This window comes from Miniopterus schreibersii, assembly GCF_964146895.1.
Source record: "Miniopterus schreibersii genome assembly, chromosome: 6".
NCBI classification, from domain to species: domain Eukaryota; kingdom Metazoa; phylum Chordata; class Mammalia; order Chiroptera; family Miniopteridae; genus Miniopterus; species Miniopterus schreibersii.
In genome coordinates this window covers 56,118,491-56,141,187 of record NC_138107.1, presented here as the reverse complement: position 1 = coordinate 56,141,187, position 22,697 = coordinate 56,118,491, and the positions used below count along the sequence as shown (strand labels likewise).

The 22,697-nt window shown below is 38.7% G+C and overlaps 1 protein-coding gene across 1 annotated transcript; it reads right to left on the bottom strand.

The window, feature by feature from the left end:
- Positions 1-484: 484 nt before the first annotated feature.
- AMD1 (adenosylmethionine decarboxylase 1) lies at positions 485-22,366 on the bottom strand. Its single transcript, XM_081141000.1, has 9 exons — positions 21,939-22,366; positions 6,804-6,890; positions 5,742-5,868; positions 4,929-5,031; positions 3,761-3,803; positions 3,517-3,661; positions 3,313-3,405; positions 3,075-3,230; positions 485-2,688 (listed from the first exon to the last, which is right to left on the bottom strand). The coding sequence occupies exons 1-9, from the start codon at positions 22,046-22,048 to the stop codon at positions 2,548-2,550; spliced, it is 1,005 nt and encodes a 334-aa protein (XP_080997126.1). The 5' UTR covers positions 22,049-22,366; the 3' UTR covers positions 485-2,547.
- Positions 22,367-22,697: the final 331 nt, after the last annotated feature.

Genomic DNA, 22,697 nt, shown 5'->3' with positions numbered 1-22,697 from the left:
AGCTTACTGTTAGCCGGGAGACTGAGGAATAGAAATTTTACCAAATAAATGATCATAAAATATGTACTTGTATGGCAAAATGATCAAGCTTATAACTGTTCTAGTTAACAGAAATAACCATCAATGAAATAAAGGACGCTCACAGCTTGTTTCTTCCCCTCCTACCATTATGAGGCCTGTTCCATAAAATAAAGGGTGGAACATTTACTTTCAAACCTTTGACTTCTTAAGACCAAACTCACTAATACACATTATTCTTACAACTTACCCTTTCTAACCCGATATCCTGGTATACAGCCCAAACATTTCTTTTGACCTTCAGTGAATAAAGCCATATTCTCCCAGGAGCTTAAAGATCTTTTGCCTTCAAAACTCACAAACTTATAAAATGATCATTAAATGGAGATTTCCTCAAATAATTTAAAAACTTTAGATATCTAGTATTTGGTCATGTATACTATTTAAAAAATACATCAACAGAAAACTTTCTGAATGTCACTAGACAATTAAGCAAACTTTTATTGACGCTTAAATTGAGGTACAGAAATACATTTCAACCGATTTAAGTCCAACACCACCATGAAGAGAGAAATTATGGCACCAAAATTTCCCCTCCTCTATCATAATGTACTAGGATTAATTTAAATTATGATTTAATCTAGTTTTCATTTTTCTAGGTTTTGCTTCATACAAATTTGTGGTTTTTCAACATTAGATAGAAATCTTAAATGCATTAGACAAAAATTAGACCTCAAGCCAACACGTCATCAAATCTACTGGGACACTGTTCAAGAAAAGCCACTGTGAGCGTTGGTCCTCAAAACAGCACCGAAATAGCAGGTACTGTGTGCCAATTACATAATCAAACTGACTGATCAAAAGCTTCTTCAATGAAACTTTGAATCAAGAACGTGCTTAAAATAAGTCAAAAGTGATCCAACCACTTGATTTCAAACCAAGTAGATTTTATGATTAGAAACACTAAAAAAAGTGTTTCATTTATAAATATGGAAGGAACAAAAACACCACTGCATCAAGCCACAAAAAATTAAAAATTTTGAGGACAGAATACAAAATTTAGTCATGTTTGCTGTTTTCTAGGCTGCTTATATCTCATAGCATTTGCAAATATAGCTACAAATGCCAACTCTTGAAAGCCTGTATTTCTAGTCATTTCCCACTGACCCTTTTGGAATTTTGCATGTTATGTTTTATGGGCAGCGTTCTGCTTCACTGTGTATGTATGGATAACCTGAACAGTTCTCATTCTGGTCATTTGCAGGATCCTCTGAAACCACGGTGAAAGCAACACCAGCAATAGAAAGAACACATAAAGTCAGAACACTCTCATATGCATCACCAAGTCACAGAACTTCAAGTCACAAGATGACAAAGACTGATGTCGCTCTGAACTCAAGTTTATGGTATATTATTAATGGAAAATAGTAGAAATGGCTGCTAAAATAAAAATTAAGATGATCTAATCTGACTTACTGAATCCAATACAACCTTTATCTGAAATCCTGCTAATATTCGGTGATAAAATTTTTTATACTAATACTTAGCAAGTTAGTAAAGACATGGTCCTCATGATAAGCTAATCTTATTTACTGGAGAGCTCAGAATGGCAAACAGTTCCCATATAGTTCTGCCAGTATATTGTAATATTAATCTATGTGTCTTCCTTGCTAATCAACACTACAAATTTATTTTTGTCACTATCTTCTAAAAGATCCAATGCCAATAAAAAAGAAGCCAAAATCCCTTGACCTTACAAGGATATTAAGCCTAGGCCCACCCCTTTCCCTCTCTGGGGTATAATACTGGTATAAACCCACAGTGTAACAGTGTATTGCTTTATTGGGGTGGGGATGGGAGGAGAGACACCATGGTGAGGAACAAAATCAATTAATGGAATAAAAGCTCGGGAAGCAACGTTAAAATAGTAATACACAAAATGGTTAACTGCAATCACTTTCTTAAGAGGACTCGACTTGTGGAAGAAAAACTTTAATTGCCATTGCAAAAAACATCTGTATGAAGTAGAAATTGGTTTCAATAACATTAGTAGAGAATACGTTCTAGAAATTGGAGGTAACTGGATGTAACATCCCGGCAGCAACTTAACAGAACAGTCCCGGATGGTTAGGCTGAGGCCAACTAAGGAGGACGAAAGCCTTGTCTGTGGGGGATTTTGGATGAAACCTGGAGAAATAGTACACTGCGCATAAACCAAATTGAATTGTTGTCACAAGTGTTGTAAAGTTTCATATAGTAAAAGTTTTTTTCTACATGCACTTCAGTTTCACAGCAAGAGTGGCATAGGATACCTAAACACAGAAGAGAGCATTCATGCAAGATATCTAACTCCTTGATATAATAATGCATACAATTCAAAATGATTACACTATCATTACATCTAGGGCTTTCTGCAACTACAAGGTGGTGGTTATGGAAAGCATGGCCCCCGGTATCAATATCTAAAAAGCAGCCACCACCTTCTTTTATGTGTGTTTCCTTTTTGCGTTTTTTCTTCATTTTTCTTAATCAACTCTGCTGTTGTTGCTGCTTCTTAGCAAAACTGGTAAAAACAAAGTTGTAATCATTGAACATAGCACTCTGGCAATCAAGACGTTTAAAACCTTCAATCTTCTGGGGCGAAGAAAGCACTGTGCGACATTTAGAACTCTGGGCAAAAAAAATTAAATGAACCGTTAGTGATTCCAACCTGCAGAAGTTATTGCAAACAACAAAGTCATGCCACAAATATTTAAAACTACTATCTTAAAAACTGTGGTATTTGAAATATTTTGGCTGCCTTCTTACGGGCTTAAGTAAGTTATGCCCATCAGCCCCCACCCCCCACTCCAGGCCAATAAACGGGACAGAAGCAGCCCATCAATTAGGCTAAATATAAAGCAAGAACCAATAGAAGTCTAATGAAACACAGAAAGCTTTTCATTCCAGTGACCTCAACTAGTAGCACCCTTATATCTGACTGATACATGCCATTTTATGACCTTCCTCACTACCCTTATTTTCTGGAAGATTTAATTGTCAATAAGACAAATTACCTGGTTTACAAACAAGGTGGTCACAAATTTTCCTGGCTTGAAGACTTCCACAACTTTCCTGATCAGGTCATCATAGGAGGTCTGACTTAAGTTTGTTTCAAAGCTAACATAAGAAAATTCTGGTTCTGGAGTGATGTGAATAGTCCAATAAGTTCCCTTAGAAAAATAGTTTTGTGTTAATAATGGAAAGGGCACACTTAAATATTTAAGTAAGTATTGAGTAAATATTATTACTTACATCCGATTTCATGCCATTCATTGAATACCCACAAGGATTGAACATTGTGGCATCAATGACAGAACCTGGTATCAGGTCACGAATTCCACTCTCCTGAAAAGAAAAAAGACTGAAATAAACAGAAACTTGAAAAATAAAACAAGAATGAGTTAAACAATATATTTTAGTCCCTAAGCAGAATCCAGAATTATTAAAAATCCTTACACGAGTGACATCCTTTGCAGTAACACCATCTTTCATGTAGAACTGGTCCATAACTGCTGGGTCAAGCTCACTCATCAGAATCTCCAGGGTTTGATCTGGCTGATTGATTACCCTACTCTCTGGGAAATCCAAAGTATACAAGTACCTATACAAAAGTAAAAAATCATTTCTAAAAATGACAACTGGCAGTTTAAAGTAAATCTTCTATAGAAGAAAAAAATCCATAAAGTTGTGTTCAACATACCAACAGTCAGAATTCATACGTCCCATACAATACGCTGCTCCGTCTGTTGAGGGAGGAGAATGGAAAGTAAATGGAAGAGACCCGTGAAAGGGTGGCTCTTTCTCACCCTTCCGTGGCTAGGGCGATGAGATACACTTCAGCAGCCAGAGTCGGTCTAAATAATGCTGAGAAAACTATGGCTACTTCTCTGCTAAAACTCCACTAGGAAATGGAATTTGGTTACCCATTTATCAACTCCCCCAAGTAAATAAAGTCATTTTATGTAATACATTCTTTCCCCATTGTTTCAGAGCCTCACTTAACACAGTAAATTAACACTTGGTAGATATTTACACTAAATTACAATTAGCACTCTGTGACTTAGACCAGTGGAGTTTTGTATTAGTAGGTAAGTTAAGAATAGAACATAAATCTGTTTTTCTTTTAAAATCATGCCCGTGACTGTCAAGTTATTACCATCACCCTAAGTTTTCAGCCTCATCTAGGACAAGGGTGCTGGATTAGATAACTTTTAGTTCCTTAACCTGAAGCTCAAAAAGTAAAGTCTATAGCACTGGTCAGGTGGCTCAGTTGGTTGGACAAGTCGTCCAGTACACCAAAGGGCTACAGGTTCAATTCCTAGTCAGGACGTGTATGGGAGGCAATCAATGGATGTTCTCTCTCTCTCTTTAAAAAGCAATAAAAACATATCCTTGGGTGATAAAAAAAAAGAGGGGGGAGGTCTATAAATAAAAGCTTTGTAAATGAGAAGAAAATCTTGCCCATTCTGAAGTCACACTATGATTTCAGTGTTGGTCATTTGTAAGTCAGCTCAATTCCTATATAGAATGCCAGACTAGTGTCTTAACACAGGATTATAAGTTATGAAGTCACTCACTGGGTATTTTTCTGGATGAAGGGATCATAGCCTTCATATTCACTTAGATATAAATCAGACCAAATGGCTAGATAAAGATGAACTCTCCCTCTAGCACATGACCAATTCCATGATTTTCTTTTTCCGTCATTTTAACAAGAATGACTTGAGGTATACACACCCATACTTAAAATTGTGTTCAGCTATATTGACATTTATCTTAATTTATAACACGCTACAATTTCATACATATGCTCTGATCTCTGAGAAGATATACTCTCTAACTTTAATAAAGCATTTACTTAAACTTACTTGGGAAAATTGCATTAAGAAACTCTATTTCTTCCTGGAAATTCCGGTGTGGGTACCCTTGGTGAGAAGGCTTCATGAAATTCTTACGAGAATAAAAGAAGCTCTAAAAAAGACAGACATATAAACCAATATCCATGAGTTAAGTGTAAGGAGCAACTTTGTTTTTAAGCTGTGGATAAGTCTCTACAGAGCATTAATAATGTAGAGTACATCAATGAGTTTCTAGAAACTAAAATGCCCAGTCTATAGATGATGGGTCTTAACAATTGTAGTGACAAGGCACAACATTTCTAGAGCAGTGGTTTCTAATCTGAGCTTTTAAATAGGCATGTAAGACAAAATTCTGTGAGAGAACATGTGTACATTAAACTTCAGGAGTCATTGAGTCACCCTGGCCGGTGTGCTCAGTGGTTAGAACGCCGTCCCATGCACTGAAGGGCTGTAGGTTCGATCCCTGTTTGGGTGTGTGTGGGAGGCAACTGATGGATGTTTCTCCCTCACAATGTTTCTCTCCCTCCCTTCCTCTCTCTAGAATCAATATCTAGAAAAATACATCATTGGGAAAAGAGTCAGTGATTCAAAAATTAAGAACATATTGCTTTAGATTTCTTATAAGCATCAATAATGAAAACTCTTTTAGGTTCTAGTAACAAGATATCCTCTACCCTAATTAGGTGAAATACTCTGCTATTCTTCAGTATCAAGGATATTCTCTCCTGGTGTGCCCATCCTTACCCATTACAACTAAAGAAGCAATCAAGTATACAAATTTATTTATAACTTAAAGGATATAAATGTATTTTGATCACTTACTTGAATTGAGTCAAACCCACTGTAATCCCTAGCAAGTTTCAACAGGGGAACCAGTGCTTTCAGCAAGAGGGTGGTACCACATGTCTTCAAAATGAAACGTCTCTTGGAGACAAACATGCTACTCTCACTGCAATCGAAAAAAGTTACATTATTATAATGCTGCTTTTATGTACTACTGAGATACAATAACCTATTACTGGACTATCATTTACAATATAAACTTTTGGGTAGTAATTTTAAAACGCTAAGATCTCAAGGGAGCAAATAATGTATGATAGTAGTTCTATTATACAAAATTTAAGTTCTAGAACTCACAGAAACACTCCTTGAATTAGGTATAAAGCAAATTAGCTCATTACACAAACCCTCTTTTTTACTACTAAATTTTCTTCTTCACCTCACCTATTCTATTTTTTTACTAAGCTCATTCATATTTTACCTCATCTTGCACCACCCACTCTCACATGTATTTCTATAGCTACTTTATTACTTACACTAAGTAATAAGTCCAATGAGGAAAGGAATGTGTTTTTACTCACCATTACATCTCTATGGCCTGGCACATAAGTCTTTGATAAACATCTGTGTATGCCAAACACGAAGAGGTACCTTGCTCAATCCAAGGCCCATTATAATATATATAAGAATTCAATGTATTTATTGAATAAATTATTTTTGTACCTATGAAAATGTTGAATGGCTTTCTTCTGTTATACATGGCAATCCTATTTGTATGGGGGAGCTAATTTTCACTTTGCCTAAAGTTCTGATATTGAAAGGTAGACCTGAATCTGTAAGGCAAAGCAGGCCATTCTACCCAGCTTTACAGATCCTTCCTGCCAAATACAACGAGTTAAAGATGGCAACCATCCCGAAAAGCTTTCAGGTTAGACTTCAAAACCTACTGCCTAGGAACACCTGAAGTAATAAACATTTTATACCATATTTTAAAAACAAGGTAAAAATAATTATAGAACTAAGGTCCAGAGGAATAATTTGCGATTCTATAAGAAGTATGATTCAGACTGAAATGTTAACTAACACTTGTTTTACAGGACTTACCTGAGTACATAAGCTTCCTGCTTGTCAGTTTTTGTCACACTTATGATTGAACATTGCACATCCTTCAAAAGTATGTCCCACTCGGATCTATTAACAAAAAAGGATGATTAATTCAGTACACTATTTGCCTACTCTCAAAAATTATAAATCTCTCACATTTAAAAGTTTTCCAATTATTAGTTTTCCACAGCATATTTTATATTTGTCAGCACATTCTTGTTCTAGCTTCTCTTATGAATACCAACATTTAGTCTTGTTCCAAAATTGCCTATCTATATTGACATCCATTAAATAAGATGATAGGTTTTTCTATATATGAAAAACAATTTAAAAAGTAAACTAGAAAAGTAGAAATTAAACTACTGGCAATTTACTAAGAAAAAGACAAATAGATAAAATACTGTGAACAAGCCTCATACAGAAGAAATTCAAAAGGCTCATAAACCAAGGAAAACCATTACCTTTCACTAGTTAAATGATTAAAGAAAAGCAAGTTAAAAGTTGAGAAGCAGTGTCAAAAAATGCCTCTGGGTGGCAATTCAACAGTACAGCATATCCATAAGATCTTGAGAATATAATGCAGCTCTTTAATGAGATGGGGAAATGCCTATTTCAACAAAGCAAAAAGTCTGTAGTACAGGCAATAATAGATAGCAAAATAGAAGCCATATGGGTCTAACTAAGTAAACTAGCTTTAATTTACCCCACTGAGACCTAAGCAAGTGCCTTCCTATTTAGTGTGCTCACTATAAACAAAGACAACATAAAATTATTCCACAGTACATCTTAAAATTATCAGATTAAAGGCTAAAAATGTTTTAAGACTCTTAATATTTGGTAGGTCATTCTTCTATACTAAACAAATTGGCATATTATGGTTAAAGTCTTCTTTTCCAGTTAAGACTTTATGTAAGAGAAATCCTCAATAGCACAGCCAGCATAAAAACAGGCATGTTTTATTCCTTTGTAGCAAAAAGCAAGCACAGTACCAATCAATCCTGCTGGAATTTTGTGCCTGTTTTATCGTTTTGCTAAAAGGAACTGTTACTGGCCCAACAGGCAACTGTATGACCAATCACAGAAGACAGTAATTTCTAAAATGGGTAAATTTATTTGCCCACAACTTTACCAAACATTTTTTAAAAGAGCTAACAATTGCCCTGGCCAGTGCAGCTCAGTTAGTTGGGCGTGGTCCCATACGCCAAAATGTCGCCTGCTGCATTCTGGATCAGGGCACAGGACCAGGTTTCGGGATCTTCCCCGGTAGGGGGCATGCAGGAGGTAGCCCATCTATGTTTCACTGTCACATCAACGTTTCTTTCTCCCTTCCTCTCTGTCTAAAAAACAAAACAAAAAAACTTAAAAAAAAAAAAAAAAGCTAACAATGAGCTCTCTATTTAAAAGGTAGTAATGATTGTTTATATAAAGGAAAAACACATTAGATTGGATTATATTTTTGCAGTTTGCTTTGCATTTTTAAAATGGTACAACTGTTGGTTAAGGAAGGAAAAAAGTTACAATTAAGATCCAGTTCTGAGTAACATTTAGAGATGGTTTTAATCCTCTTATTTTAGGTAGCCAAGCACTGGCTTTGGGTTTAAAATTTTCTAAGACTCAAAGTTCATTTGAGAGCCCACAGTATTTCAATTCCACAAATAGTATGTTTTATTGCAAAAAGAAATAATGAGACCCAAAAAACACAGGGTTCTTACAGAACCTATTACTTTTCTGCTTTGTGACATTTCTTGCAATTATTCCTGGGCTTGGTTTCTTTACCTCATGGGTAATAAAACTCACTTCAGAGGACAAAATTAAATCAAACAATGCACATCAAATTTACCTACTAAATACTAAGAATTCAAATACTGAAGATTATTCTTCCAGTAATACTACCTGCTAATGTCATTACCTACTGACTTCCCACTAGAATTCAGCATTCTTGCAAATAGTTTCTTCTACCTACTGGACATAATAATGAATCTTTTCCTATCACCCCTTCTCAGTTATTTATAAGACCTCCCCCAAGTTTTACTGAAATCAAATTGACATGCAGTACGTTAATATATAAGTTTAAGGTGTACAGCATAATGGCTAGACGTACATATATTGTGAAATGATTACCACAATAAGTTTAGTTGGCATCCATCATCTTGTATAGATACAATAAAGACAAAGCAAAGCAAAAGAAAAATTTTTTTCTCTGTGATGAGAACTCTTCACAAGGATTTACTCTTTTAATTTTCCTTTTAAAAAATTTTACTTATTTTCTTGTACAGCTTTGTTTTCACTGGATTTAAATACTGTCTTGACTCTTCATGTGATTCTGTTTCCTACCTGAACCTATCTGAATTTATCCTCAGGTATTTTCCCCCAACTGTCCTTCAACATTTCTTTTAAGTGAGTCTTGGCCAAGCCCTGAAGGTGAAGAATATAATTACATTGAGACAATGTAAACTTTGACTGCTGGAATAGATTTCATCCTACCTAGAACCCTTGTCCCAAAACACCTTTCTTCCAGCTCAAGTTACCCCATTACCCCTACCAGATCAAACCTGTCACTAAAAGGATTTAAAACTTGTCAGATTTGCCAAAGTACTTTACTTGTGCAGCAATTTTGGTATTCACATAAATTCTACTAGTCATTCCACGTAGTTAGGGACTATGCCTAGCCCAGTTCATAACAGGCCTTTCAATATTTGTTAAATCTGTCAATAACTATTATAGTTAGATCTGAAGAAAAATCATAAACACACTTAAATTTTTAAAATCTAAACTAATGCCCAGCTGGCGTGGCCCATTTGGTTGAGCATCATCCCAAGCATATGCACGAAGAGGTCACCGGTTTGATCCCGGCAGGGTGCCCCAATAGGGGGTGTGCATGAGGCGGCTGATCACTGTTCCTCAACCTTGTTCTCCTTTCCTTCTCTCTCTAAAATCAATATAAAAACATTAAAAAAAAAAATCTACTGTTACACGATCCTTTAGTTTTTAAAACTGGTCATCATAATTCATTTGACAAAGATTCATTTGACAGAATTATCCTGTCAACCAACTATAGATATATATTCTACTTAAATGTCATTTTCTTTTAATCTACATAAATGAAGCTTACTCATTTCACTGCTAAATAACTAAGTTGCTATAGAACTCATTCATTATAATAAACCTAGATGTGGATTATTTTCTCAAATACTTTTTATGTAATACTCTCCTTTTTCTCGGTATCTGCTGACCCAAAATGATAAACCTCGGGTTTGTCCCACAGGCTTTTTTCTCTGTTCCTGACTGGATAATTCCTACCAATCTGTCTTCAAGCTCCTTCACTCTTTTGTCATGTCCATTCTACTAAAGCCCATCCAGTAAACTTTTTATTACTTCTTATAGAATGGTTATGACAGCTGCCTTTAAATCTTGATCTGTATCACCTCAAGGTTGGTGTCTGTTGACTGTCTTCCTTCGAGAGATGCCAAGAATTTCCTGGTCATTTGCATAATTGAGCAATTTATGATTGCACCCTGAACATTTTGATCATGTTATGTAATTAAAAAAAAAAAAGTTTACATTGATTTTAGAGGGCCAGGAGTGGGGGGTGGCGGGGAGAGAAAGAGAGATGGACATCGATCAGCTGGCCTCCTGTATTCACAACCCAGGATTGAACCTGCAACCCAGGCATGAGCCCTGACTGGAGATCTACCCAGTACCCCTTCAGTGCAGCAAAGGATTTGAGCCAAACTGGCCAGGGTATGTTATATAACTTTAAATCTTATTTAAATCCTATGGAGCATGTTGATTTAAGAATTATTTTAGCAGGCAATTGAAATGGTTATGGTTCGGTCTTCCAAGTTCATATCCAACTTCTTTCTACGGGTTATGTTCCGGCTTCAGTTTAGTTAGGAAAGGCTATTACGCATGCCATGGTATTCAGATCTATCCTGCACTCAGTGGCCAGTCTGGGACTGGGAGGTGAGCTATCAGTTTTCAAAGCCCTTGATCTTCGGTTTAGGGTCGGAGCCATACATGCCATACACGAGCAGCTCAGGGGTGTTCCTAACCATCTTTAAGGCACTCACTTTAACTCTTTCTCATCTCCATAACAGCTCTGACAATTTCTGGCTCAGAGGCAGCAGGAGGGAAGCCTTTGGGTCCTCTGGCTAGAAAGCCAAGGCTTTAGTTTTTCCACTCTGCAGCAGGCTGCCTGTGATTGTCTTTCTCTCTTGGGCCAAAAGGGAAGATGACAAAGAGGAAAAAAGAACAACAGGAACCACAGTTCTTCTGGTCAAAAAAACATTACCCCCTCCCTTGGAGTTTAGGCATCTGCCTGGTTACAATTACTAGAGGACTGCGTGAGCTGCGGCAGGACAGAACAGAAGATAAAAACAAAAACAAAAAGGGATTTCCCCCTTCTCTTTGACCCAAAGGGACCCCCTCCTTTTGTCTTTACAGACCAGAAAAAGAAGACTGCTTGGAGCTCTTTATTTGCACCTGGTGTGCAGTTCTGGGTTTCTGGCAGCCTTTGAGACCACCCCAGGAGATTCCAGAGGAAAAAAAAGAAACAGGAAACCATGGCCGGTTCAGTGGTATTTTGAATTCTGGTTTCCTTTTCCCATTCACCTGCTAACACTTACTTTTCAGAGTCCTCGAATAGCTGCACCACACATTCTGTCCTGGGTTTTTAGTTGCATTTAGGAAGGTGCTTATACCACCTTAATGAAAACCACACAGTGCTCTTGTAACTCATTCACCATTACTTAATAAACTGCAACCAAACAGAAACCCTCAAGCAGTCTGTTTCCAAAGTCACAGTGTGAAAGAAAGCAATTGTTAAAACACCTTAAACACAGTTGGATAGCCTATCAACCACATGATTATAAAGACATAATCCTAGGAGAACTGCTCAACTCAAAACTATAATAAATCAAGGGGGGGGGGGTAGGAAAAAGAAAGATGTGACAGAAATAAAACTGAAGTTAATATAATGCTATACATGTGCATAAAGGGAATGGTGAAAAACCAACACCAAAACAGCCAAGAATTCCAGCATATCATTTAATCACATTTCCGTGGGAAAAATAAACCTCCTTTTGTAAATAAAGCTTTATTGGATTCTAGCCACACCTACTCATTTATATATTGTCTATGGTTGCTTTCTCCCTGTAAGGGCAGAGCTGGGTAGTTGCAACATAGACTATCTTGCAAAATTTAAAACTCTCTGGCCCTTTAGAATTGTTGACTCCTGTTTTAGAGGAAAGGTTTTCAGTGCCCTGCTTCGTGTCCAAAATTTAATGATGAAAAAGACAAAGTGTTTTGTACAGCTGACCGAGGCGGTTTCTAAATTAACTTGTTTGTGATTTCAAAGTGCAATAGTATCAAGTTAGAAATGTTACAGCAGGCTCAGTATGCTGGAAGGTGTCCCTGCTTTGTCCCCAGACACACTAACACCTGATTAGTCTATACTATAAACTATTTTACAAAATTGGTCTTTTTCTTATTCATTGCTATTTTACTTATGTTTTAAACACAGATGAGTTCAAGAAATCAATCATAAACTGACCAAGCAGAAGGCGACAATTTTTGGAATGTATCTCATAATACTGATTTAGTGATTAGAAAATATTGCACAATTGCTGGGTGTTAGAAAACAAAGGAAATTAATAGATCAAATGAACATATTCCTATTTGAATTACATTTCCTTTACTTAAATGCTGCCACCTCACCTCATTGTTCTAACTCAGAGATTTTCAACTAAGGATGACTGTGACCCAGAAACGTTGGGCAGTATTTAGAGACATTTTTGGTTTTCACACTGGGGAGATAGGAGTGGGGGCGGCGTTGCTGGCATGTAGTCTAAACTATAATAGGACTGTTATCATAATAAAAAATTATCTAGCCCAAAATGTCAACAATGTTGAGGTCAAGAAGCCCTAATTAACTTAATGTAAAGTGTTAAAAAATACTATCAGATGATGATAAATTATCCCAAAGAAGTAACGTGCTGTTTACCAAGGTAGTATTATGGACTGAGTGATCTGTCACTAGGCATGAAACAAAACACATCTCAGGTCAAATGACCTTTAACAAAAATACCAAGACTACACAATTGGAAAAAGACAGAATCTTCATTAAGTGATGTTGGAAAAACTGGGTATCCACACAAAAGAATGAAGTTGAAGCCTTACAGTATACCATATGCAAAATTAACTCAAAATGGTTGTTAAAGACTTACATTAAAACCTAAAACTACAAAACTCCTAGGAGAAAACAGGGAAAAGTCTGATGCAGGATTTAGCAATGTTTTCTTCCATGCAACACACAAAGCACAGGCAACCAAAGCAAAAATAGACAAACAGGACTACATCACAGTAACTTCTGTGCATCATAGGAAAACACTCAACAGAGTGAAAAGACACTCTACAGAATGGGAGAAAATATTTGCAAGTCATATCTGACAAAAGGTTAATATCCAGAATCTATAAGAAAAACTCCAACAAAAGCAACCAAATTTAAGAAATGGCCAAAGGACTTGAATACACAATTCTCCAAAAAAGACATGCAAATGGCCAACAAGCATATGAAAAGATGCTCTACATCACTAATCATAAGAAAGGCTAATCAAAACCACTTCACATCCATTATGATGTAAAAACAAAAAGGAAATAAATAAATGCTGGCAAGGATGTGGAGAAATTTTAACAATAGTGTACCTTTTGTGAAAATTATCATATGACCAATATTCCACTTCTGGGTACATATCCAAAATAATTCAAAACAAGATCTGGAAGAGGTATCTGCACATCCATGTTAATTGTAACTCACAACCGTCAAAATGTAGAAGCAACCCAAATATCCATCAAGAGATTAATGGATAATGAAAATGTGGTATATACATATAACGAATTATTCACCTTTAAAGGAAATCCTATCACATGCCACAATGGGATGAATCTAGAGACATTACACTAATTGAAATAAGCCAGTCACAAAAGGACAAATATTTATGTGTTTCCACTTATATGAAGTATCTAAAAAGAAAGTAGAAAGGTAGTTGTCAAGGGCTGAGGGAGAGGAGAGATTAGTATTTTATGGGTATAGTTTCAGTATAGCTTCCCAAGAGGAAATAAGTTCTAAAGACCTCTTGGGCAACAATAATATACTTAATACTGAACCGTACACTTTTAAAAGTGGCTAAAATGATATTTAACGTCACATTTTTTTAAACCACAATTTAACAATGTAAATGACTGCAGGAACAATGCTACTGGTGGGTTTTCTTCCTCATCGCCTTAAGAGTTATAGAGTTGAGCCCGGCCGGGCGTGGCTCAGCAGCTGAGCTTAGAACTAGGGTCCAGGCGGTCAGGGCACATGCCCGGTTTCGGGCTTGATCAATGACCCTCTCATCATTGATGTTTCTATCTCTCTCTCCCTCTCCTTTCTTCTCTCTGAAATAGATATATTTAAAAAAAAAAAAAAAAAAGAGTTGAGTTGGACTCTATTCTGAGGTCCAGTAGGTCAGACGCTACAGATGGTGCCTAAAATTTGCATTTAAAAGGCCTCCGTGTGATTGGATTCCGCTGATGAATTATTTCCTTAAAGTAAATATCACTGGTTTCAGGAGTTATCAATTTACTCAAAAAGCCTATTTGAGGCTTCTCTCAACTATGACTTTAGCTGACCAAAATAAATTCTGACTTTGCCCTCCTAGGGCAGTTAATTCAAGATATCAAGAGAAATAAGTAATCTCTTTTTGTTCAAACAAATGACACCGGAAGAGACTGCTAATTATAACCACAATTCTGCATCTCAAATCTCTACCCCAAATTTAAGTCACTATCAGTATAATTACTGCTATATTCAGTTAATACTTCTGATGTGTACTTCTTAAAGGTGGTTTAGAGACAGCAGTGCTGTTAGAAATGTAATGAGTTTAATTCAACAGGAAGCTTTTCTACTTCAAAACATTTACACTAAAAGGTTTTTTGGCAATGGGTTGTAAATTCTTTCAATGTAAATTATCAATACTGCAATACTGTGCAATGATGTAGTCAAGTAAGGTGTAAGTTCTGGGAAAGTTAATGCTGAGGTGTAATTTACTATCTTTGCAACTGCCCCTAATCCTTTACTGCAAATTATATATTAGCTTATAAAAATAAAATACCTGAAAAGTTTTTCACAATTAATGAAATATTTATCCTTTTCACCTCCACTAGAATTTCCCATTTGAACCCATTTCATTACTAAGAATAAGTCAGGTCTGTGATGAAGTCATAAGCGAAAAACCTACTTTATTGTCCTGAAAGATCAAATTAAACTATCTTTTCTTCTCACCAAAATTTCTTATTTTCTAACAGACTTCCACCTTCCCTCCCTAAAGCTGCCATTAAAATAAGACTTTTGTTTGGTCCAGCAATTTATTTAGTCCAGCAACTCTAAGACATTTTTGTACATCCTTTTGAAATCTGAAAAGTTAGCAGACAAAACTGCAGGTTAAACCTAAAATACTGTTATAGTGTAGTAAGAAGCTAGGAAAATTCTAAGACATGCAGAATAGGGAAACTGAGACAGATAAACAGCAGTTTGCCCTTAGTAAATCCTATCTTCCCTAAACCAAGGTCACTGAAGAGTAAATGGTTTGCGTTTCTCCTTCCTTGTCAGTGGAGATTGATAGCTTAAATCATCCTACTCAGGGAGACAGATAACAGAAATCCAATTAGTGCCATTTGTCAACCCCACCCAAAGCAAAGTCAGAGAATAAATCTCATTTTGGTACATCAGCATAAAGCTGATGAATATTCTATTGATCTGCCCCTAAGACCTCCCATAAACACCCAGACTTTAAAACCCCTGAAAATGAATGTCCCAGGGTGTGCTCCCCTCTTCCCCAAGGGGACTCCACGACACTTGCAGCCAGGGGAGCAATGAGTAGTGGCAGCTCGTCCCTGGCTTACCCCATGAACCTGTCTCCTTCTCTCTCTCTGACTTCCCAGTGAACCAAGACAGCCCAGCCTAGGCTCTCCTGTTACTTCTATTGACCTTCCTTGTTTCATTGGCCTAAATATATTTTTGCTACGGCCAATAAATTCTTGCTTTCTTTCTGCACTTTGTCTCGATTGAAATCTTTCCGTCAAGAAGACAAGAACAGAGGTCTTGTCGTCTTTCCAGTAACAATACTATTCCTTGTTTTTACACTTCAACTTTAAATACCGCATAAAATAAGTCGGTTTTAGAACACATCACCCATTCTTTTATTTACTTGGATATGCAGGGACTACTGCTTTTCTCCAACAGATGATTAACCAGTATTCTTTAACCCGGGCCATACCAGACAAGATTTTCCTATTAAAAATGAATCCCCTCCAATTACATGTGTCCCTTTTACCTCCCTTGAGAAATTAGTAAAAAAGACTCTCAGTATTACACAATTGCTTGGAAAGATAAGCCAATTTTACTTTAAGTGTGTTCTATTCCCTCATGCCACATAAAAAAAATCAACTCCAGATGGACTGCAGCTATAAATATGAAAGGTAAAACAATGTTTAGGGGGAAAAAACCTTAATTACTTTGGGATGAGCAAAGATATGTCAAATAGTTGTGGACAAGCTCAGGGGAGGCCTGCATAGTGGCCTTACAAACTCAGAGACCAACAGTAACCACATGGGATAGTCTGAAATGAAAATGTCCTAACTAAAAAGCAAATCTAATGGTCGAAATAAACTGACGAACAAAACAGAAACAAAGGTATGGATACATGGAACAGACCTGACAGTTGTCAAAAGGGAGTGGGCACTGGATGAAAGAAGGTGAAGAGATTAGCCAAAGAACATATATGTCTTAACCCACAGACAAAGACAGCAGTGTGGTGATGGCCAGAGGAAAAGGGGTGGGGATGGAGACATCTATAATACTGAAAAGGAAAAAAGTAAATGAATAAGAGAAAAAATAAAATCAAGTAATGGCGGGTAGTCTTGTACTGGGCAGGTATATTCCCCGATAAAGGTTGACCTTTACCTTAACTGAGCTTATTGTTTTTTTTGCATCTAAGATAACATTTGTCACAGTAATTTCCTTTTCTAGACCCCTAAGGGCACAGTCACTGCACCAGAGCAGACCAGACTCCTGTTACTGTTATCATGTTAATTGTTCACTGTTAATTATCCCGTACCCACTAATGTAAAAGAAATGTGTCTATTCCTTCTACTTTTTATCCAATCCCAGAGATTTCAGTTTTGCTTTCTCCTGCCTCCCTAATCACCAATAAACTTCATGTAACCCCCTAAGTGTTTCCCCTTGTATTCTGATGTATAAAATAAGTGGTAAAACTGACATTTCCAGTGCACTTTCTCAATCAGTTGTCCTCAATTTGGTTCAAATAAACTCAAAAATTCTCTACAGGCTTGGATGTTTCTTATGTCAATATAGTACATAAAAACTGCTAACTATTAAAGGGAAATTTTCATAAATTGAACTGTATTAAACTTATGAGTTTCTATTTTTAAAGGTATCATTAACAGAATAAAGAAAACCATAGAGTATTTTTGTAATACACATATTAGAGAATTCATCTGTAATATACTAAGAACTGTAAAAACAAAGTCACCCTAGAAGAAAAATAGGCAAATGGACTTGAACAAGCATTTCACAAAAGATATCTAAACGGTGAATAAAGATATAAAAAAAGGAAGCTCAACTCCATTAGTATGATGGGGAACACATACTACTACTACTACTACCACACACACAATAGCTAAACTCAGTGGTTAGAGTGTCAGGTGGCACACCAAAGGGTTGCATGTTTGATTCCGGGTCAAAGGAACACACCTGGGTTGCCGGGCACATGCGGGAGGCAACCAGTCAATTGTCCCTCTCACATCTCCCCCCCAACTCCCACCCCTTTCCATTCTCTCTGAAAAAAGCAATGAAAAAAATATCCTCAGGCGAGGACTTAAAAAAACACACAACCACCACCACAACAAAAAAAACAAGCTTTAGATGAAGATATGGAGCAACTGGAACCCTCAAGCTAAGATGTATGTGGGACTTCTGGCTAGTTATATTCCTTCGATTTGAGTGATCAGTTTGTGAAAATTAGGCCTATACTTATGATTTTCATAACTTTTAGGCTTCAACAAAAAGTTAAAATCTGTACTCAAAAAATAAGCTGTCTTATTAACAGCCAGATTTTTTGTATTACATTTATTAAGCCACCCACCACTTCCAATTAAATATTTTTGTCCTTATACCTCACAAAAGCAGCTTTTCTCTAAAGTCATTTCAGCAGCGTTCCAAATTCATATTTGTCTTTGTTACTGTAAGATTTGGAGGCATATAATGCTCTAAGTTGATTTCATATAGATGCTGGTTGCTAGATTTACATACTTGGGGGAGGGCAGAGAGGGCTTAACAGCAACCAAAATTATCCTTTGATTTGTAGCAGTAAATACAACATATATGCTAATAATAGTTAAATTAACATTTCTATTAGCAAAGCAATTCAATCACATGTAAGGTGAGAATCACTGAAAAGATGATGCTACTATGCAAAAAAAATCAGGTTGTTTATCGGAGACACGCATACATTTATTTTAACCTGTGTTGTAGAACTTCAAATTCTATTCATCTTTACATTTAATCTACAAGATTTCTGACATACATACCTAATTGTAAATCACAAGATTGTGAGGCAAGGACAAGCAAGGACTTTCTGGCTTCCAAATTTTTATGCCATTCAATAGTGACCACTTCCATCTCTCACAAAAGGTCCCTCAGGCCTCTTTATAATCCAACCCTTCCCTTACTCCTATCCCTCCCTCAGGCAACTACTGATCTGATTAGTATGCATTTTTTTGAGTTTTCACAGAAATTAAATCTTACGTTATAGTTCTTTTACGGAAACTGCCAAACCATTTTCCAAAGTGGTTTGTTCGCTTTCCATTCCCACCAGCAGTGCATGAGAGTTCTGGTTCCTTCACAGCTTGTCAGGGGTTTGGAAATCAAAATCATGCCAATCCCAAAATGAGCAGGAAAATGTGTCCCCTTCTCTATTTACAAGAATGTGTGTAAAAGGCTGGAATTATATCTTCCTTGAATGTTAGAACACTCTGATAAAACCACCTAGGCCTAGAATTTTCTTTATGGGGAGATTAATGACTAATTTAATTAATGTAATGGTTATAGGACTATATAGATTTCTATTTCTTCTTGCATCAATGTTGGAAAGGTTATTTTTCTAGGACTTTTCCCCTAAAATCCATTTAATGTTATAGCATGTGTTGTAATCCTGTTAGGACATTTGTGCCTTCTCACTCTCAATGTCCTCAGGTGTAAAAACTAGATTAACTTTTAATTTTAATAAAATCTGTTCATGTCTTTTCATTGTGACCTTCCATCTATTTACATTTTAATTTAATTACTGAGTAGGGGCGTGAGGCAAGGACAAGCAAGGACTTTCTGGCTTCTAAATTTTTATGTCACTCAATAAAAACAAAACTACTAAAGATTGAGTCATTATATTAATCCTTCTACAGAATAATCAATTTAAAATTTCCCAGTGACACTATCTCCTCTATTTGAATAAAAACTACATTAAATTATTAGGGCATCCTTTAATGTGTAGCCTTTTAGATTACAACCTGATATACTCTGAGAGACTGATTTTGTCCTAAAAAGCAAAGAATCAAAGATAAATATAAAACATTTGTAACACTTGTACAGTGGTTACTATATGTCACTGTTTTTAAGCACATATATATACACACTAACCCACTTAATCCTCACAACTACTGGGTGAAGTAGGCACCATTACTGTCTCTATTTTAAAGATGAGGAAACATCACACAGCTAGTTATTAAATGTTGTTTGATTAAAATCTAGACATTCCAGAGGCCATACACCATTTAATTATGCATACTCTTCTAGAGGATGGATTATCCTTTCACAGTCTCTGGGGACCTACAACACCCTCCTAGTGTCTAGACTCCAGTGATTCCCTCTTGCCAGGTCATAGATTTCAGGTGATTTATCTACTAACATCTAGTATCTCCTCAGGTACTTTTTAAACCTCCTAGTAACAAAACCTATCCAGTGCACCCGTTTGACAGTTCACTGAAAAACTTTCCCAGAAAGGTTACCAATGGCCTTCTCAGTTAAATTGGTATTTTTTAGTTCTTAGTTACTTCATCTACAACAGCTGAAACACGCTGGAAAACTCTCAAAAGAGTAGTTTAACGAATATTAATGTCTACAAAATGTATGGCACTAAATCATGAACTGTACAAAACAGAATATTCTGTCCTTGAAGATTAAACCTTTGCCATCATTTTAAGAGCCACATTCAAGTAGTAAAATAACTGCTACTGATAAAAGCACGAAGGAAAAGTTATTCTCAAGTATTTAAAGAAAGGAAGCCACCCTTTTTGTAAGCCTCTGTCTCCCTCCTGGACCCAGGGAACTCTTAACCACCAAAATAAATTATGACATTCTACCCAAGAACTTGGGAAGAGGAAAAAACCCTCTTCCCTTTATTAAGAAGGTACCCTTTACAAATAAAGCTTTAAAACATTTAATGAGCCAGAGCCAAACAAGCGTATTCATTTTAATAAAGATTTTCTAGATAATCAGATCACAATCGTTTTATCAAAAGCGTATCACCAACACCAGGGAGTTTTCCCATTTGTGAAATGGAGGAAATACTAAGCTTCCCCATATTTGTAAGAAAAGTGACTGCTTCCTGTAATATACACATAAAGTGCTCAGAACTGAGCCTGGCACATGGTAAATATTTTAAGTGTCGCACAAAGCTTGAAAAACGAGAACTGTGACATGAGCTATCACAATGCTTTTCTACAAGAGAATGCTTCAAGACATAATGCCTTAAAGTCTAGGCAGCACGTGTCCTCCTGGATTCCCTTCTTCAGTTGCTTTTTGTCAGGGTCGGCGGCGAGCGCGGCCAACATTCCTGAAACGCCCATTGGCCCACGCCCTGGGCCAAGCTCTCGGTAGGGCCCGGGAGCTCATTGGCTGTCCACTCTCAATGAAGCGGCCACGCCGGCTCCTGCGCGGCTCCGCCGCACTCGCGAGCGGAGGAGCCTAGAAAGGCAAGGGGCGGCTAGCGGCCCGAGCGCCGCGAGGAACAGGCCGAGGCACCTGCGGAACCGCCTGCGCCTTTATTTGCGCTTGGCTTTCCCAAAGACCACGAGAAGACCCCTCGCTTTCTGCGCTGCCAGCCCAGCTCCCTCGCGTCATTGCCGGGGTGGGAGGCTGGGGCCCCAGATTCCTCTGCTGGCTTAGGCATTAAAGGTTATTACGTCCCCAGCCTGACGGGCCTCTAGCCCGTAAACGTTGGCAAACCTTACACCTCGCCAGGACCCCACTGACTCGGTAACAGGTTATACAAACCAAGGTCAAGAGACTCGGGAGCACGCCTCGGCGGGCTCCGCGGCCGTCTCCGCAGATCGGCCTGAAAGGCTTTGGTGCAGAGCATGTTAGGGCGGCGGTGGGGCCCAGCCACTGCGACACTGCCGCTCCCCCCCGAACCCCCGCCGTCCGGGCGCCACAAGCTGCCGGCGCGGACCGCGAGCCGGAGGCCTGCTCGTAGCCCCTCAGCCCGCGACCCCGCGGGCCCCCTCCTACCCGCTGCACGCGGCGAGAACGAGCCCGCTTCAGACCCGCTCCCTCCCTCCTCCACTCCCCAAAGCGGGCACGCCCGAATTAGCGCCTGACTAAGCCCGCCGAGCCACACCTGCCGGGAGGGAGCCCGTGCGGCCCCCCTAGACGCCCCCGCCCGGAGCCTCGGACCTTCGACTCCAGAAGGGATAGTCGGGGGCGCGGGCCCCCAAACCGCCCCGAGCGGCGCCGCCCGCTGCCCGGCCGGGGTCGTTACCTGAGCACGCGGCCGCACCGGCCTCCTCCCCTCCCCCCGGGCAGCTCCCTGCCCGGCAACGGCGGCGGGAGAAACCGGCTCGGGCCCCGCGTGGACGCAGCCGCTCCCTCGAGCACCGGCAGCCCGCTCCACGGCCTCGAAACGACCCCAGAACGCGGACCTGTACCCACCTGCAGGCTGCGAAAATCCGGCCCCTGACCTCCGCCCGTTCAGGCGGCGACAGCCCAAGAACCGACTGTGGGCGAGCGCCCTGAAAACCCACCTTGGGATGGTGCGAAGATCCCCAGATCCTTGATTTGCGTCGGGTTGCTGCCTGGAGAACCAAACCTCCAGTAGCTTCTCGGTCCCTTCGAAAAAATGTGCAGCTTCCATCACCGTGAGACTGGCGAACAACCAACAACCACAGAAAATCAACTAAATTAAATCTCTTCTCCCGCCGCTGCTGCGGATTGTTCCAGCTGTTTCAGGTTCCTTTTTTTTTTTTTTTTTTTTTGCTATAATTTTATATTAACTTTTTTTAAAAAAAGGATTAATAAAATTTTCCCGGCTTTTTTTGTGTGTGAGCAAAAGTTGAACGTGAGTCTGTTGGAAATAGAGGCAGATACAGTTCAGTCTCTTGTAGTCCGCTGTTTCCCCGTTAGAGAGAGCAGAGCGAGCGCTAGCTAATGTCGCCGGCCATACTGTGGAAGCGAGGGCGATGCGTGAGCAGCGAGTTTATATACCCCGTCTCTCTCGAAAAGCCAGGAAGTGACGCACGTCCCGCCCCTGCGGCTCATAGCTGCAGCCGCCTGTCAATCACCAGCCGCCCAGTTGCGGCTGGCTGGCCGCTGGCCTGCGGGGAGCGCGGGGAGCTGCCGGCCGCGCTGCGGCTCGGGTTCGCGCCGCATCTAGGGCGGGAGATGGCTCTATGATGTGTGCCTGGGGGCTAGGAACCTGGCACCGAAGGCTGAGTGGGTGGGAGAGCGCAGAGGGAGTGGAGAAAGGCTCTGCAGCTAAGCGTAAAGCGACTCGTTAGCTGATA

Bases quoted from the DNA above. Each gene is read 5' to 3' on its own strand.
- AMD1 (XM_081141000.1), bottom strand. From the start codon at position 22,048: ATGGAAGCTGCACATTTTTTCGAAGGGACCGAGAAGCTACTGGAGGTT. The intron at 5,869-6,803 runs GTAAGTCCTGTA...TTTCGATTGCAG, and splicing joins CAGGAAGCTTATGTACTCAG to TGAGAGTAGCATGTTTGTCT. The intron at 3,231-3,312 runs GTAAGTAATAAT...TATTTTTCTAAG, and splicing joins TGAATGGCATGAAATCGGAT to GGAACTTATTGGACTATTCA.